Consider the following 17,554-nt stretch of genomic DNA (forward strand, 5'->3'; position numbering starts at 1 on the left):
GGCTGGGCTGGGAGGAGCAGCCGGCATTGCAAAGGAAGGGATGTGCAGGCAATGGGGGTGAGGTGCAGGGAGACAGAGAGGTGGACACAAACACACAGTAACGTGGGACAAGGAAAGCCCAGCTGCAGCATGGAGAGTCCTTGGTATTGACCACTGCCGAGGCATTTGCAGCCGCATGGATCTTGATTGCTTGGTTTTTCCCCTCACCAGCACAAAAAAAACCAAGATACAAGGTCTTACACAACTTTTGAAACATGGCATGCTGCCTTTCTGCCTGCCAGCAAATGCTGCCTGCTCTCCTCCTGTGCTCCTTTAAATAAGGCTCTGCCCTCCCCTACCTTACCTCTCCCTAGCACTTTGCCTCCCTTCCTTCCCTCTGCTTCCAGCACTGGTGGCTACATTTTTTTTGCCAGCACCCTTTGGTAAATACATTGGGGTTCAGCAAAACCTTTAAGTATCCACCGAGTGCCCTTCAGCCTAAATGCTTGGTGCAGCGCCTTTGAAGAACGGGCTTCACAAATAGCAACAGCAAAGTGTTAGCCAGAAAGCAGCAAATTCCTCAGACTGCACAGCCCCATACCTTAAAAGATCTTACACATCTGTGGAGGCTGGGGGTGCAAAGCCATGCTCAGGAAATGCGCTTACAGCACAGATCTGTGTCACCTGCAGCGGCCGCTGAGAGCTCACTGCCCTCTCGCCATGGGCTCCACATCCTCACTCCTTCCCCTGCCCCAGACCCTGAGCTGGTGAAAAGTGGTATGTTTTGTTGGGTGGCCAAGCTGCCACGGCACGGGTGAGGAGCAGTGGTGGTGATAGATGCTAGGTTTCTCATTCCCCAAGCAAACATGGTAAGATGCCTTCTTGTGTTTTAGGGCAGGGCTGTGTCAATTGTCCTGGGATCTACAGCAAATAGGGACCACTGCGATCATCTAGTTTGTACAGTAGACACAAACTAAAGGATTAATCAATGAGATTGCTGCTGGAGCTATGTGGCAAGAGGAGGTGAAATACCAGAGGTGAAAATGGTAATGCACTGGGCTTGTGATGTGCCTGGCTCTGTTCAGAGCTGTTAGCTCTGCTTCACGAAATTGCCATATGGCAAATAACAGGCCCAACGCAATAATACCGGACGGGCTGATCTGCAGCACACTGTACTTCTCCTCGCGGGACAGCAGCATGCCTCGGTTGTCTGTCCACACACACTACACAGTAAGACCACCGATTTTTTTCTGACCAGCCAGCTAAAACATCTACTTAATTATACTCCGGGCAGACTGAAAATAACAAATGGAGATCTGTCAGCATGTTTTGTCTTGACCTTTTAGGAACAAGGCTCTGAGGTTTTTTGGAGATCATTTTTAGGAGGCTTTTCCTCTCCACTCCCTTCCAAATGGCCCAGTTGATTTTGTTGGATGAAAGTGCAGTCAAGCATCACAAAAGCAGGGATATGTTTAGCTTCCAGCCCAGTTTCTGGGTAATGCCTGGTTTGTGAGTGGTAATTCCAGTTGTTTGTGCTGCTACAGAACTGTAATTGCTTTCTATCAACAAAGTCCCATCTGCTGAGGATCTGCAGGGCAATGCACTGGCTGCGAGACGCACCCTGACGTTGCATTGCAACATAAGATTATGAGTACCTTCTGTCACTGAATTATGTGATTAAAAGGAGCACAGTAGGTGATGAGAGCTGCAGGGTGACTGCACAAAGCTCCTTGAGAAGGCTGGACCCTGTTATTCAGCAGAGTCCAGAAAGGTATCAACAGTGAAAGAGCAGAGCACGTGACTGGCACAGCATCGCTTCCGAAAGCCTCAGAGGAGGGCATGTGATTAAGCCCTGGGACTTCAAAGGAATAAGATAGAGGGTTCAGCACTAGCAAAATTGAAGGTTTTTATAGGAAATAAAAGGCTTTGTGTCTCATCAAAAGGGTAGAAGTCCCAGGGGCAGAACAGATGATAGAGGGGATTGTGAAGAAGAGACAGAGGAAGCCAAGTCTGGAAGAAAGAAGTGAATAGACATGAATGAAAGAAAATAGGTGGTGAAAATGGGGTGCAGTGAAGCCTACTAAAGCTTGGCAATACTCTTGGTAGTTAAGTGGTGTTTATATTTAGGGATGCTTTAAGGCCTTGGGTTTATTGATATCAAAAAATCCCGGTCCATCCTGTAGAGCTACACAGGCAGATGTTGTCTACAGGAGACGGTCCCGGCAGTAAATTCAGAGGCGCTGGTTAAACTGCAAGCAAACACAAATACAAAACCCAAATACACCAGCAACGTCCAGCAATGTGAGACCACATTGTAGTAACTTCCCTCTCTTTCCTCAAGTCCAAATATACAAAGTCAAAATAGCCAGTTGTGCAAGAATGAGGTTTGAGGAGCCTTGGGGCCACTCTGTTTTGAGGCTCTTTGATAGTACTCTCTGGCAAATGTTACCCCATTTCTAATGGCATCATCTACTTCTCTGCTTTAGGCTAAACGTAACGACAAAAGGTAGCAACAGAGCAGCAGCAAAGGTCAGCACAGGGGTGGGAATGGCCACTGCCAGCGGTCAGAGCTGCAGCGTCATGGTGACGTAAGAAGCAAGGGGCAAAAGGGAGCTGGAGGGTGAAGGACACAAAGGGTTGGGATGGAGGTTCAAGGGAGGATGAGAAAGTTGCCAAAGTCTTGCTGTGCCTCTGACTGATAACCCATGACAGGGACAATGAAGTTCATGCTCACTCCCACTGACAGTCACCTTGTTTGAGAAACAGAAGCTTTTGCAGTGTTTTGGGGGTTCTTAAATCTCACCAATTTCCGTCACGTTGTTGCAAAGCTGAGCTGGGAGACATTTCGTGTTTAATCCCTACTGAAAACGAGTCAAAACAGGAAACCAGTTTGCCTCCAAAGAGCAAACATATTTGTAGTGAATCCTTCAGAAGCGCGCACCAGACAGCGAGCCTTAGCTCAGCTCCCGCCCGCTCCGCCTCAGCATCCACCTCGCCCCGCTCTTACAAAAGCTGAGTGCCACTCGCTGAGGGGCTATGGGGCGAGGATTCAGTAGGAAAGAGGGTACACCAAGGTCGTTGGGATACGGGATGTCTGTTTTTCTCACCCTTCCCTAGCTGCCCATGCTGTTATCTAGCTCTCTGGTATAAGATGAATAACAACAGAGCTGCCAGAAAAATAGTTTTGTAGGCAAGTTTTTGAGGTTATTATTTATTTCAAATATTCCTGTTGTTTTTTCTTAGCTAAAAACCCAGATAGAAGAAAAACAGACAAGTGTTATGTTTCTTGGAAAATAGATGTAGTAAAAATGTTACATTTCAGATATGGAATTCTCAGCACCCAATAAACTGTAGTTTTGTAGCTTTTCAGTATGAAACAGGAGTGTTAGTAAACTGATCATTTAATGAAAAGAGTTCTTTTTAGTTAAAAGAGCATTTCATTTTGTTGGAAGAAAAAAAATAAAACCTGAATTTCAGCCATGGTTCTCTAACAATCTATGTGCTGAGTTGAAATATATGTATGTGCACGTATGTATGTGCGATCCATATGAAGGTGTCATATATGACAATGATTCTCTATACTTCAGATATCTTATGTAATCAGTTAATTTACTTCTGCTCCACTAAAACTAAATCTCCCATGGATATGACTGTCTTGTCTAACTATTCACTTCATCCACAATCATCAGCATTAACCAAGTGCTTTCCTCTGTCTTTCAGAAAAAAAAGACTTTGAAGGGTTCTGTGGAACTTTCCAGGATTAAATGTGTGGAAATTGTGAAAAGTGACATCATCATTCCCTGTCAGTATAAATATCCTTTCCAGGTGAGTCTGTCTGTCGACCATACTGATAGAGATATCACTTCATTATTATTCTTACTCATTATTATTACGCTATTTCCTGTGCTGCCATTTCTCGGAGTTTTATCATTTGTGACAGTGTTTTTCTTAATAATTACAGTGTGTGGGTTTCAGCAGAAACAAGGCCAATTCTCTTCACAGATGGCTTTAAAAGAGTGAATTATCCAGACTCTGGTTTGCAGATAACAGCTAATGATTGTGACCCATGTACACAAAAAATGCTTTAAAGTATAAATAACTTTAGATAACCATAAAGCAACATTTTATTTTTCCTGTTCTTGTTACCTCAGAACTATCATCAACTTTTTGGCTTGGTCTTGTCAATCTGACAAATCATGAAACAGTTTGTAGGGTTTTCTCTAAATATCCATTTGGACAGTTAGAAGTGCACATCCACTGTGCTCTAGTTTGAGCCCTGGAAAACGCGACCTTGCAGAGATATGAGAAAGGAGAGGAAATAATTTCCCAAACTAGCTTGGGTCAGGAAACCCTATCTCCTGGTGACCCCCAGCCAGGATCATAAAAATTGTCCTGGAACGTTACAAAATGTTGCTATGTTGGCACACAATGGGCTCGTGAGAAATGAGGTGATCAGAGTGTTGCAGCCTTGTTTGCAGGCATTTGGGAGCAGCAGCAGATGGTGTCGTGTGCTGCAGACGGTTCTCGGTGAGCAGCCTGACAGGAAAGCTCTTCACTTGGGCACTGCCAGGCTGGGGGAAAGCTAAACTCTTAACTTGAGTGAATGGGGATTAGAGAAGGAACGAACGCTCAGATCTGTTTTGGTTTGGTTTGGATTTTCAAATCCATATCCCTGTATCTCTAGTGCTTGTAGGAACAGCAAAATAAAGTGAAGGTACTGGCCAGTACTGGTGGGATGGTAACAGTGGACCAGTCATGATGGACTGGGGTCATAGTAATCACTCCTGCACAAGCACATCTAAATGTCAGTTTTGAGGTGTTTTCTAACATGATATTGTCTGGGGTTTTTTATAAAACATCTCAGCTGCACCCATCTATAAATCTTCTGTGGAACCACCAGTGGCTTTTTGGGTTTGTGTGGCTCATCTGGCAAGTGAGACCCTTGCAGAGGGACACGAAATGAGTAATTTTGTGCAGTGGTGTGTGCTCATGGCTAGTCTTATGGAGATCTGCCACTGCATATTTCAAAATCTGCCTTAGATTGTCAGAATGTTATACGGACATAGTAATAATATCAACAGGAGTGGCTTTAAATAAGTGGGAATTATTCCTCCCCTACTTCTTTCTTTCTTTCTTTCTTTCTTTCTTTTTTTTGGTAGAAGAGTTATAAATTATCTCTCTGTAGCATACAGAGCAACAGAATCACATGGCTGTGTGTGCCTTCAGGCCAAGAGGTGGCAAATGTTTCCTGCTCTTTAAACAATATTCAACATTGCCTCATCTACACCCCTGCAGAAAGTTTAAAAACAGCTGCTCTCCTATAGAAACCTCTGTTTAAACACAGTGGACAAAATTTTCCAAAGCATCTGTGCATCAAGGAGACAGGGCCCCCTTTGAAATTAAATTGGTGAGACAAATATTGGAAGAGAAATGTAGATTATGTGTTACAAGAAATTCTAGGGCCAATTGTAGTCATCCGATTCAGTTTCTGAGTCATTTCAGCTCTCGTGATGATTGCAGTCTCTGGTCTGAAACTTCACAAATGTATATTTCTCTTCCTTCCTTCATTTTTTCATCATTAAGTTGATGAAGACAGCATCTTGATTGCTTATTGTTCAGCTTCTTACTCCCCCTCTATAACCCTGATGAGAGCTATTACAAAATTTGAAGAATAATAGTAATCCAAATAACCTCCAGGGAGTTGCTTGAGATTTATACTGACACAATACAAACTATCTTTGGCTCTTAGATCTTAAGTGAAGGTATCTTACAAGAAACTGCTGAGAAGCAGATGCCATTTCCCCAGGGATGCTTTAGAAGGATAAACTGCTGTCTGCGAGTGACGGACTGAATCCTCTGCAGACCGAAATTGCTATGTCTCCATTGATTTCGCGGGCATTTCTTAACAGCATAAAATTGATCTAAAACACTGCTTGTCTAGAATTCTTTCTTGATCAGGATTTCTGCTCCATTTTAGATAATCAAGTCAATGAGGCTAGGCGATGTTTCTGAACAGGCCCTGTTACTCCACTTTCCACATCATCATTTCACATGTAACTTGTTGGTATAAGGGCTGCTGCCTGTTTCCTTCAGTAACCCCATCGTTCCCAGCGTCTCTGGGATTGCTTCTAACGGCTGGCTCCCTCTTTGCTCCCCCTCCAGATCGTCCACGATAACTACATACTCTATGTGTTTGCACCTAATCGTGAGAGCCGCCAGAGATGGGTCTTCACACTGAAGGAAGGTAATAAATCCCCTGCGCCCACCTCTTGAAGTCCCAGACCAGTCTTCTCACAAGCTGTAATGCAGAGAAAATGTGCAAGAGGAGTCACAGAATCGCAGAATCATCTGGCTGGCAGAGACGTTTAAGATCATCGAGTCCAACCACTCACACTGCACTGCCAGCGTCCCTAAATCGTGTCCCTCAGCACCACCTCCACACGTCTGTTAAACCCCCCCAGGGATGGGGACTCCACCACCTCCCTGGGCAGCCTGTCCCAACGCCTGACAACCCTCTCTGTACAGGTTTTCCTGATATCCAACCTAGATCTCTGCTGACCCAACACGCAAAGTGGTAATGGGGAATGAGGTTATAAAAGCAAATTGCTTTTAAATTTGATGGGTGTTTTTTCAGCAGCAGTGGAAAAGTTGGGCATGGGATACTTTATTTGCCTCTTTCTAGGATAAACTGTTAATATGTTACTCTAATTTGAGGTTTCTTATTCAGTTTCTTATTCAGGAAGAGATGATGATTTTTCTATGGCTCATTTTTTAAAGAAATTAATATTCCCTGTGCAGAAGATTTTTCAGTTCTTATTAATAATTTTTTTGTTGTTTAAATGACAACCTTCTTAGAGGATCATGATTATTAAGAAATATTTTTGGGGATAGCTTTTATTTCCTGTTCACCTCCTGAATTGTGCTGTGGTTCTCTGCAATGATTCTGAAGCGAGGGTGCGGTAACTAACCACTGCAGGCAGAAACGAGGCGTGATACTCGACATAATGAAGGTGTTAGTTACATGAAATTACATAAGACATTTTCCCGCTTTACTACACAAGCTGCTGTATTGTTCACTCTAAAAACCTTGTGCCTGATGGAGATATTATTACTTACTCTTGCAACCAGTTACTCCCCTTCTGGAGTGCACCTGCTCCAAGCTTATACTTTATCACCTCTTCTCGTTCGACATTTTGAGACTGTCCCCTCCCTTGAACAATTTGAATAATCTCTTGAAACAGGACAGCACAAGTTTTTTGTTCTTTTTAGGAAAACTGTTATTACAGATAGCGAGCCTGAGCTTCAAAAAGAAGGGCTTTTAGTCTCTCCTGCAGACATCCAAGACTGGTATTTACACGTGCAAAACCAGTTTAGTGTTGGTGAATGCCAGCTTGTACAGCTCCTCTGAACACCAAAGCAGCACATGCCCATGTCCTTCATATGTGCACACTGTAGGGATGTAGGCTTTCGAGGGGGTCGTCAGTATACGGCCTGCCAGGTTTTATCTCTTTTTATGAGACCTTTCTGCTGTGGTTTTGGTGTTTATCAGTTTAAAGAGAGAGTCCCTCTGGTAGGATTCTGTTCTCCCTCAGTAGAGAGATCTGAGCTCCACTGCCAGCAGGAAAGCTATTCCTCCACTTCAGTGGAGGCATTCACTCAATTCGGGAGAAAGGAAAACATTAGCAGAGGAGGCTGATAATACTCACCAAAGCTTGGCTTGACAAGAATAAGAAGCTTATTTAAACTGCAGATTATTTTTATTCAATTCTCAATGTCTTTCAGAGCTGATATTAATGCAAATAAATTTACTTCCCCTTACTTCCCCCCTCCTTTTTCTTCCCCTAACATTAATCCAGAAATCAGAAGCAACAACAGCGTGGTTTCAAAGTGTCATCCGGATTTTTGGATAGATGGCAAGTGGAGATGCTGTGCTCAGACAGAGAAGATGGCAGCTGGCTGCGTGGAGTATGACCCCACCAAAAATGGTATGGGATTTGTTAAGGCCATCCTGACCTTGAAAATATTTATTCCTAGCAGAAGCAAAGGATTAAATCTGTCTCATACAGAACATCAAAGAATATCATGTTACATTTCCATCGAGACACATATTGCTGGCTTCTTGGGATATTGCTTATTCTGGCTTGTCTGTTACTGTATATGGCATTCTTTGTTTTGAATTAACATTTTCCTCTGTGTGATGCTTAGTGTGGTCTTTAGAATGAGATGGAGAACTAAAAACTTGATCAGCTGTGGTCAGTCAATAAACCATAACAACTTTTTTGAGATACATGCTTTCAACACAATGTGCCCTAGTTTGTCCTGACTCTATTTCCTCTGTGGTTTCAGTGGCCAAGTGTAATCTTTACTTTGTCTCCTGAAAAAGCACATTTAATCATTCTTCATCCAAGACACTTTTACCTCCTATCTGGATGATGCCTTAAGTAATCTGCACACCAGTTTCAAACCCATGCTGTGTGGCTGAGCAAGCTGTTGGCACATTTGACCCTAAAAGGCCCAGACTTGCTATTCACTGGTTCTGCATCACCTTTCATTACCTTGATAGTTTTTCCCCTAGTTTTGTCCAGATCTTCTTCAAATTAGCTTTCTTGATTTCATTTCAGCCTCAAAGAAGCCTCTTCCTCCTACTCCTGAAGATAACCGGGTGAGTGCAGTGAGGCACGTTAAGCTGTTCTTAATGTCCGGTGTGTTTAACTAGTGGTGGTAAATATATCCTCATTAAGGTCACTGTAGTGCAGAGACCTAGAAAACCACCTGTGAGAACATTCCCTGGGCTTTTCTATTACCTTTTCCATGTTTTTTCTTAAGCTATATATCACCAGCATCCCACTAGTTAGGTTCAGTCCTACAAAGACAGCTTTGTTTCACAAATAGCCTTCCAATGGTGAGTGAAGTGTCAACTGTATTTTTTTTTCAATCTGTAGGAAATAGGAAGGATATGAGAAAAACTCTTGTGAAGAGGAACAGAGAAGTGATTTTCCAAACCCACCTGTGGATGGGACAAAATGTCATTGGCTTATTTATCAAGAAGGGAGAAGCAGGGTGGTTGTAAGAGTTGGGTGTCTTACAGGAGAGCAGCAGGGCATTGGGACAATCCTTCTAGGGAGGCCATGGAGATTTTATCGGTGGAGGCTTTAAGAAGAGTTTAGGAAACATCTGAAAAGAATAGAACAGGCAGAGGTAATCCTGCCTTGAGATAAGAAGGAGTAGGTAACTGTTTTCTGTGCAACTAAAGTTTTTGTATGAAATTCATTGTTTGAAAGTGCTGAAAATACTCCCGTTACCACCATACCCCACTAGACACCCTGGGGTGCTTTCCTAGCTTTAAGGTTTTTGAACCTAGAGGACACCAGTGCTGCCAAGGAAATCTCATTTTAGAGTGCATGCCATTGGCATTTTTGGATATGAAAATGATAAGCCTTTTTCCTAATTTGTGCAGAAATTGTTGCTAGACCCAAAGGAAACCTTGGTCATGGCCATATATGACTACGAAGCCCAGAATCCGCAGGAGCTGACGTTACAATACAATGAGGAATATTATGTGATTGACAGCTCTGAAGAACATTGGTGGCTGATTCAAGATAAGAATGGGTAAGTCCCTTTTCCACAGCCAGCTTACAAATTCTTTCTACATCCAGTTTCTTGTTCCATGAACATATACGCTGGCCTCTAGTGTAAGTAGTGAAACTCTCCAAGTTTAGAGGTACAATCAGTTGTTTCATTCTCCAGTAACCCTGCTAAGTAACAATGAGCATTTCTGTCAGGCAAACGGGCAAATCTTTTGGGGCTGATGTAGAAAAAATCCTGTCTCTCTAGTGCACTCACACCATGTCGCATTTTAACAGGCATGAAGGCTACGTGCCAAGTAGTTACCTGGCGGAAAAATCACCCGAGAATCTGCAAATATATGAGTAAGTTGTGCCTCTGTTTTTTCTTGTACCTCTAAGTGCCCTGGATTTGCTTTAGAAGCTACAAGGCTCGGGTGTCCCTACCCCGCATAATGTGTCGCCACTAGTGCTGGGGACGCTCAATTCAGCAGCTTTTCAGCAGAAACTTAACTAGCCTGGAAACGCTGACTCGGAATCTTTTGATGTTTTCAGATGGTACAATAAGAACATCAGCAGAAGCAAAGCAGAAACACTCCTCAGGGATGAGGTAAACCAGTGTTATGTGTGGGGTGGATGGGCAATAATAATTAATTAATGACAAATGAAGTGAAGCCTGCGAGGGATGCTTCGTGTAAGAGAGAGCTGAACCCTGGGTTCCTGCTGTCTTGCCATCCTCGGCTGTTCTTAATGTGCGATGCAAGATAAAGGACCACTAGCTACACCCCCTCACCTCCACGGCAGCTGAGCGTGGGCAGAGAGCTGTGCCATCCTTCTTCACTCAAACACACCCCGTAACTGGGGCTGATGGAAAACACTTTCAGAACACTGTGTTGACTGAAATCTGTGACTAGCTCATCTCTTCTGTCTCTGCAGGAGGCCTGTGGATGCCAGCAGTTCTCTGAAAATCTAACCAATGTCGTGCTGAAATACTTTGGGTGAAAGCCAAGAGTAGGGGTTTGGGTAGATTTTTTTTTTTTTTTAGTTTTGTGTATGTGTGTGAGCATGTGAGCACATATCTTTAATTTTTCAGTTGAGCCAAAGTTTTCCAGTGAAGACTGTAGTGAAAATAAAAAGAATAAATTCTTGTTCAAATTTTCCACACAACCTTACAGAACCTTAGTTTTTAAATCAGCTCTTACACTAACAGGAGTTCCAAATAAACTGTTGTTTCTTGAAATCACAGTGTTTTATGGAAGTGAAAGCATTTTTGTGCAGTTTTAAAAATACCTTTCTTTTCTATAAACTCCTACAGGACGCGGTCACGCATGGTTTAGTGATCTCACTCTTCCTTTTGGTCCTACCAGAGCAACTTTTCTGTGGCAGCTACCCCCGCGTGGCTGCAGATCCTCCTCGTTCAAAACCTTGCAGCCCCCATAGCTTTCCCCAGAAATGTGTCCAAGCTCACGAGTGATCTTTGGCCAGGCTTATAGTCAGACACAAATTGAAGAGACCACCCTGGAAGGTTTATCGCTCAGGGACCTGGTCCCACCTGGGCCGAGCTGCACCCTGGAAGTCAGCAGTTCACAAACGGGGGATGCAGTAGCAGTTGCAGCCCTTGTGTTCACCAGGAACTGAATCAATCTGCTGGAGAGGTGGGAAGGAGGCCGAGGCAGGGCGCGCTTGGTGGGTTAGGTTTGCACCAAGTGTTGCGAATAGATAGAGGACATATAAAATGATGAAAATTCACCATGTAAAGCAAAGGAGGGAACAAAATAATCAGGATGCCAGGTGAAAAGCATCTTTATCTGCAAACAGAAAAAAAAAATGTTTCTTTTTTATTCTGAATACATAAGTCAGGACAGCACATGCCATCCAAACTGTGATGTTAAATACTCTCCTCTCCCGTCTGATCCATTAGTGCCTGGCCCTGCAGGATCAGGGCCTATGATACATTTTGGCATTCAGATGATTATAAAACAATTTCAGTGAGAAACTTAAAGTAAAATTGTTCTGTGAGTGCCAGTGCTTTCCTACACAGGTATTTTGAGATACAGGATGACTGGGTGCCTATGAAAGGGCAGGATCTTGACCAAGCTCTTCCCATTTGTGGTGCATTGGTAAATTATCTTTCATATACTCCCACATGGAGTCTCTGGTGTTGAATAAGTAAGTCGTGCTCTTGTTGTGTGGCTCTTCTCTTGATAGAGGATACTCAAAGGGGTTGGCCCATTTCACAGAACTTGTGTAAAACTAGTATCACCAGTGCTCTGTCAGATAGGGTTGAAAGTAATCAATGGCTTTGACCTTTCCAGAGGAGTGGCTTGGAGGAACAGAGAGACACATGCTCATGTGCTCACACCCACACGTGCTCAGCACGAACACATAAGCCTCATTTCCTCAGGAAACTGAGCTAAAAATACATAGCACCCAAGAGAGACCAGATGGGTGTACCTGCAGGCACTGGGCAACCATCAGAGCTGTGCGTGGAACAGACCAAGCTCTGTCTGTTGGCTGATGGCTCTTTTTTTTCCTACGTGTTTAGCACATTCTCATGACTGAGCATAGACAGGGCTGAAATGAGCAGAGCTTTGTCCCCAATCCGCTTCTTTTTTTCCATTATGCCTCTAACCAGTTTTCTCTCCTTTGCTCTTGTTACAGGGTAGGGAAGGTGCCTTCATGGTGAGAGATTCGAGGCAGCCTGGCATGTACACAGTCTCTGTTTTCACCAAAGCATTAAGGTACAGCTGAGCTCAGCGGCTTTTCTCACCAATTACATCAATAAAATGGCTTCTATGAGAGTGTAATCTCTGCAGTTGTTTTGGCATTATAAAGAGGGAGCAGAAAGTTCATGAAAATGATAGGGGAAAACACTTCCAAAAAAGGCAGAAGAGTTAAAGTACACATTCACTAAGTGCACTAAAGGCTCCACTTCTCCCTGCATCTAAATATATGCCTATAAATAGCCCCTTAGACATCACTAGGGTTGTAATTTTGATGAAATTGTCCCCCCAACTGAAGTGTCGGTAGGATCAACATGTACTATATGCTGGACTCATCAAGGGTGGGTAATACAAAACTAGTGAAAGGGTTTCACTGATGGGGCAGACAGTTCTGTTTTGGAAAAAAGAGACAGAGAAACTCAGTACTCAACCTGCTCTTCTGGGGAAACCTCAGCCTTTCTAGAGATGAGACCTCTGAGTGAGAGGGAGAACAACAAGAGTACTACTCTCATTAGCAACTGCAGCTCACTCCTTGCTCCTTCTCCTCTTCAGCATAGACAACAATCCTGTTATAAAGCATTACCACATCAATGAGACAACTGACTTTCCCAAGCGATATTACTTGGCAGAAAAGCATGTGTTTGACTGCATCCCTGAACTCATCAACTATCACCAGCACAATGCAGCAGGTGAGTGAAGGCCAGTGCTGAGTAGGCAAGTTGCTGTTTTATCATGCAGCCAGGTGACTGTTTTGAATGAAGGAAGGCTTCCAAACCCTCTGTCCTTACAATGAAATCATCTTTTCTTCCACTTATCCTGGCACTTGCATGGCAGGAAAATTACCATCTCGGGCCAGCTGCCAGCTTTACATCTTCATTCTGGTCATCCTCCTAAGGGTTACTATGATCATCCCAGATGTCGTACTGTCATAACCATAAAGAGACCTTTCATTCCTGGGAGCTCCTGAGGGTGTGTCACCACTGCCAGACCAAGCTACCTCTTTGAACTACGCTGCAGGACTTTCTTGTACAGGAGGTGATATATCCCTGGGCCTTGATTTGACACGGCCAGGATCCATAGCCAGATATGGGAGCTACCAAAGACCACCATCCCTACAGTCCAGGAGTGCCAAGGGAAACCCTGGGCCTCAGAAATACCCTGCAAATAAAAGGTGTAATTTGGAATGACGTCAGACTTTAACAGAGACTCACAGCTCACATTTGCTGACAGAGTGAAAATGGGAAATAAGCTGTAACTGCTCAGAACTGGCTTCCTTCTAACAGGCAGGAAATCACAGTCTTGAGTAGAGGTTCAGCTGCCCTCAAGTGGAACTGAGAACTCAGTACAATAAATCCACTTCCCGTATCCAGACTGCCTTCTGGGGTAGTGACAGCCACACTTTCCATGACTGTGATGACAACCGGAACCCTCCTTTTCCTCTGTTATTCAGGTCTTGTCACTCGTTTGCGGTATGCAGTGTCTTCTTGGAGAAAAAAGGCCCCAATCACTGCAGGGCTGAGCTACGGTACGGTACTCTCATAACTATATGGAAATCACACTCCTCGCTGGGTGATCCTGAATATCCCCATGGATATTGATGAATATTAATCCGACTATCACCACAATAAATAGCTTTCTTTAGATCTTTACACTGCACTATTGAGATACTAGATTGTGATCTTTGTCATTACCATTAATAAATAAATGAACTGATCATGCAGTGCCTTGAGGGAGGTGATGGGAACCCCAGGGTCTCACTGAAGCCAACATTAAATGCTGAAATGAATGGTGAAGAAAAGCAGTGGGAGTAGGAGATAGCATAACTTGATGAAAGCTGAGTCCCTCCTGAAAGATGCCTCCATTTGCGTATTGTTATCTATAGAATTCTGCTGGTATCATCTTTATTGTAACTCCTGGAGACACTAAAGAAACTCAAAACCATGTTGTGCTCAGTAGTGCACATAAGCACAGTAGAAACAATCCTCCTTGAAGAACTAGATAGACAAGACAAGTGGGGAAAGCAAGGGGATGTTGCTCCTACTCTGAAACATGACCTGCAGCATGAACAGGGAAATGAGGTCAGAGAGACAACTTGAGGAGGAGCCAGATAGAATCACTTTAAGTCCTGTCTCAATATTTAGCTCACAAAAGCTTTTTGTTTGACATTTTACGGCTAGTTACTTACTCTTTCTCCCTTCCATTCAACAGGAAAATTGGTCATTAGCCCCTCTGAGCTCACCCGCGTGCAGGAAATTGGCAGCGGGCAGTTTGGGGTGGTCTACCTTGGCTACTTGCTGGATAAGACGAAAGTAGCCATAAAGACAATTCGTGAAGGAGCAATGTCTGAAGAGGATTTCATCGAGGAAGCTAAAGTCTTGATGTGAGTAGTACATTCACAAAGAAATCAGACCCTGTAGGATTTATAAGACTGAACCAGTGTGGTGAGAATGTTCAGGAATACGAATGGGGAATTTAAACTTGGATTATCTACTATATATCTAAATAATACAGAGAGAGAGCAGTGATTACAAGGTGGTTACAAAGGAAGGCAGTTCAAAGTGTGGTGAACTACTATGCTTCTAAGTCTACCAATATCCAGAATGCTATTCCAGATCCCTGCTCTTCTGGAAGGCAAGGTTAACTGATGGTATGTTTTCGAGATAAAAGTGGGTTTTGTCAAAAATAATTAGATGGAGAAATTTCTTAAAATTTAAGGGAAATATTAGTGAAAAACCTTACCCGCAAAATGTTTCTGCTTTGCACAAAGTATTTCTCTTCGTTTTTATTGATTTTGTATTTTTCGCATTTCGCTCCCTTCAAAATAGACAGAAGTGGATTTTAATTTTGTTTGATTGGATAATTTTCCATGCAGAAAAATCTTTTGGTGACCATTACCATTATTAACATGGGATGATACTTGCTGCTACTTGAAACTAGACCTGGTCTACACATTTTCTTCTGTTTTCAGAGCTGACCTTTACAGAGAGAGCAGTGCAGCAGGGTCATGTAGGTGGCTGTATGTAACACACTTGCTACAAGGATAGAAGGCACTGAGCCTATTTCAGCCTCTTTTCCCTCTCCCACAGGAGGCTGTCTCACCCCAAGCTAGTCCAGCTTTATGGTGTGTGCTTTGAGAACTCTCCCATATGTCTGGTGTTTGAGTTCATGGAGAACGGCTGCTTGTCTGACTATCTCAGGAGCCAGCGGGGCACTTTTTCAAAGGAAACTCTGCTGGGGATGTGCCAAGATGTGTGTGAAGGAATGGCTTATCTGGAGCAAAACTCTGTCATCCACAGAGACCTGGTATGTTGGTCCCACATAGACTTTTCCTCTGCTCCAGGTGGGCTTTTCCCTGTGCTTTCTCCCTTCCTTAATTTCAGCTTTCACACCCCTCCCACCTATCTGTATCCATGTATCCATCCACAATGCTTATTGTAGAAGCAGCAGCAATACTTTATGTCCTGGTTTGAGTTAGAACAACTAATTCTGTTCAGTGGGTTTAATTTTCAGCTCAGTCTCTTCTAAGTGACAGTTAATGGCATATTTTTGCAGTCAGTGTCTGCTTCTAGAAGTGACAGTGCTTGATGTTTACAGTCACTAGCAGGGACTGGTGTGCAGAAAGGCTCTTGCTTATACTTGCTGCTGTGCAGACCAAGGTCACTGCTAAAACCTGTGTGCCACGGTGGGGGTGCAGCAAGTTGCAGGCTGCACCTGCGGGGAGGAGTGGACAGGACAGGTGACCCTACACTGACCAACAAAGTGTTCCATCCCACAGACGTCATATTTGGTATACAGCTGAGGGGTCACAAGGGTCAGGCTCACTTCTTCGACGACCAGTGTCTGAGGAGGACATGCAATCCCAGTACATGCACTCCTGAATCCAATTCCAGAATCCACTTCCTGTCTGCCACTGCATCCAGGCTGGGACTTCCCCAGTGCCTGCCCACAGCATCAGTGGTGACGGTGACGTGATTGCCATTGGTGGGGGTGGCTGGGCTCTGTATTAGTATTGTATATATTTCATTTTATTATTATTATTTTCATTAAAAGTTTCAGTTTTCTTTTCCAATCTGTAAGTCTCTCTCTCTCTTACTCCCTTTCTCTTCCCCTTTGGGAATGGAGAGGAGTTAACAGAGAGCATCTGTCATTTGACTAGTAGCCAGCCCAGACTTAACCCATGACAACTTTAGAAAACAATATCCCCTGGAGTACTGATTAATCTATTTCCTTTACTTGTGTTTGGGAGAGAAGAAATGAGGGCATAAAGTTTGTTTCTGAGTGGACTTTTGTTCTCCAGGAGCCCCAGCTCCTACAGTTCCTGGGTACTGACCAGACTTCATATCTAAAATCAGTGAGGATGCCAAAAAGACCTATTCTAACTTGCATTGCTTATAAAATACTTTTATTTACATGGAGTTCCATCAAGCTGCATCACTAACTGCTGATCTTGTGTTAGGGAAGCAAGGACTGTGAGTAGCTGTGGGTATTTTAGGGTGTTTTGCTGCCTTTTCTGGGCAACAACGGCCTGCAAGTCAGACTGATGGTTAAACATCTTCTGTGGCAGCAGGAACGTGCTGGCTGAAAAATGCAGAGAAAGCATGAGAACCTCAAGTTTTTGCCCTCTTTGTGTGGTACAACGTCACTTTGATTCTCCTTCTCTTAAGCACTATCTGCGCTGCCAGGATAAAAGCAACTGAGTGGTGGTGACAGTCTGTCAGCTCTGACCCTCTGCCTTTGCACCTTCTCTCCTTGCAGGCCGCTAGGAACTGCCTGGTGGGGGAATCCCACGTGGTCAAAGTGTCTGACTTTGGGATGTCGAGGTAATGCCACCGAGGCTGCGTATGCTCCCTGCGGGGCTGTCTTGGGATGGGGAGGGTTACTCAGCACACTCCCTTCTTTTTCAGGATTGTTCTTGATGACCAGTATACCAGCTCCACAGGTACCAAGTTTCCAGTCAAGTGGTCTGCTCCAGAGGTGTTCTCCTACAGCAACTATAGCACCAAATCTGATGTTTGGTCATTTGGTAAGAACCTCTTGTCAGGATAGAAAAAAATCCAACAGAAAGCCTACAGGCTCAGTCCTCAAGTAAACTCTCCTAAACACTGTGTCCTCTGCGCTCCAAGCATGTTTTGCCTGAATAATGGCTTAGGAAAACAAGCCAAAATCATTTAAATGAAAGAAAGGAAAGAATAGTAAACTACCTAGAGACTTTGGAACACTGCAAATGAAGCCAATTTAATAATTATGCCTGTGCAGTGCTATATCATACCAAAAAATCAACTCTATTTC

General features: G+C 43.7%; 1 protein-coding gene across 1 annotated transcript in view; it reads left to right on the forward strand.

The window, feature by feature from the left end:
• ITK (IL2-inducible T-cell kinase) overlaps positions 1-17,554 on the forward strand; it is a 29,205-nt gene that overhangs the window by 10,092 nt on the left and 1,559 nt on the right. The window contains exons 2-15 of the mRNA XM_010138098.1: positions 3,700-3,804; positions 6,142-6,223; positions 7,836-7,964; positions 8,601-8,641; positions 9,437-9,588; positions 9,843-9,908; positions 10,098-10,152; positions 12,204-12,283; positions 12,818-12,954; positions 13,716-13,790; positions 14,474-14,645; positions 15,352-15,568; positions 17,021-17,085; positions 17,170-17,288. Coding sequence (XP_010136400.1) covers positions 3,700-3,804; positions 6,142-6,223; positions 7,836-7,964; positions 8,601-8,641; positions 9,437-9,588; positions 9,843-9,908; positions 10,098-10,152; positions 12,204-12,283; positions 12,818-12,954; positions 13,716-13,790; positions 14,474-14,645; positions 15,352-15,568; positions 17,021-17,085; positions 17,170-17,288 — 1,495 coding nt within the window. The remainder of the gene's footprint in view (positions 1-3,699; positions 3,805-6,141; positions 6,224-7,835; positions 7,965-8,600; positions 8,642-9,436; positions 9,589-9,842; positions 9,909-10,097; positions 10,153-12,203; positions 12,284-12,817; positions 12,955-13,715; positions 13,791-14,473; positions 14,646-15,351; positions 15,569-17,020; positions 17,086-17,169; positions 17,289-17,554) is intronic.

Source organism: Buceros rhinoceros, unplaced genomic scaffold (assembly GCF_000710305.1).
Source record: "Buceros rhinoceros silvestris isolate BGI_N320 unplaced genomic scaffold, ASM71030v1 scaffold18756, whole genome shotgun sequence".
In the NCBI taxonomy this organism is placed as follows: Eukaryota; Metazoa; Chordata; class Aves; order Bucerotiformes; family Bucerotidae; genus Buceros; species Buceros rhinoceros.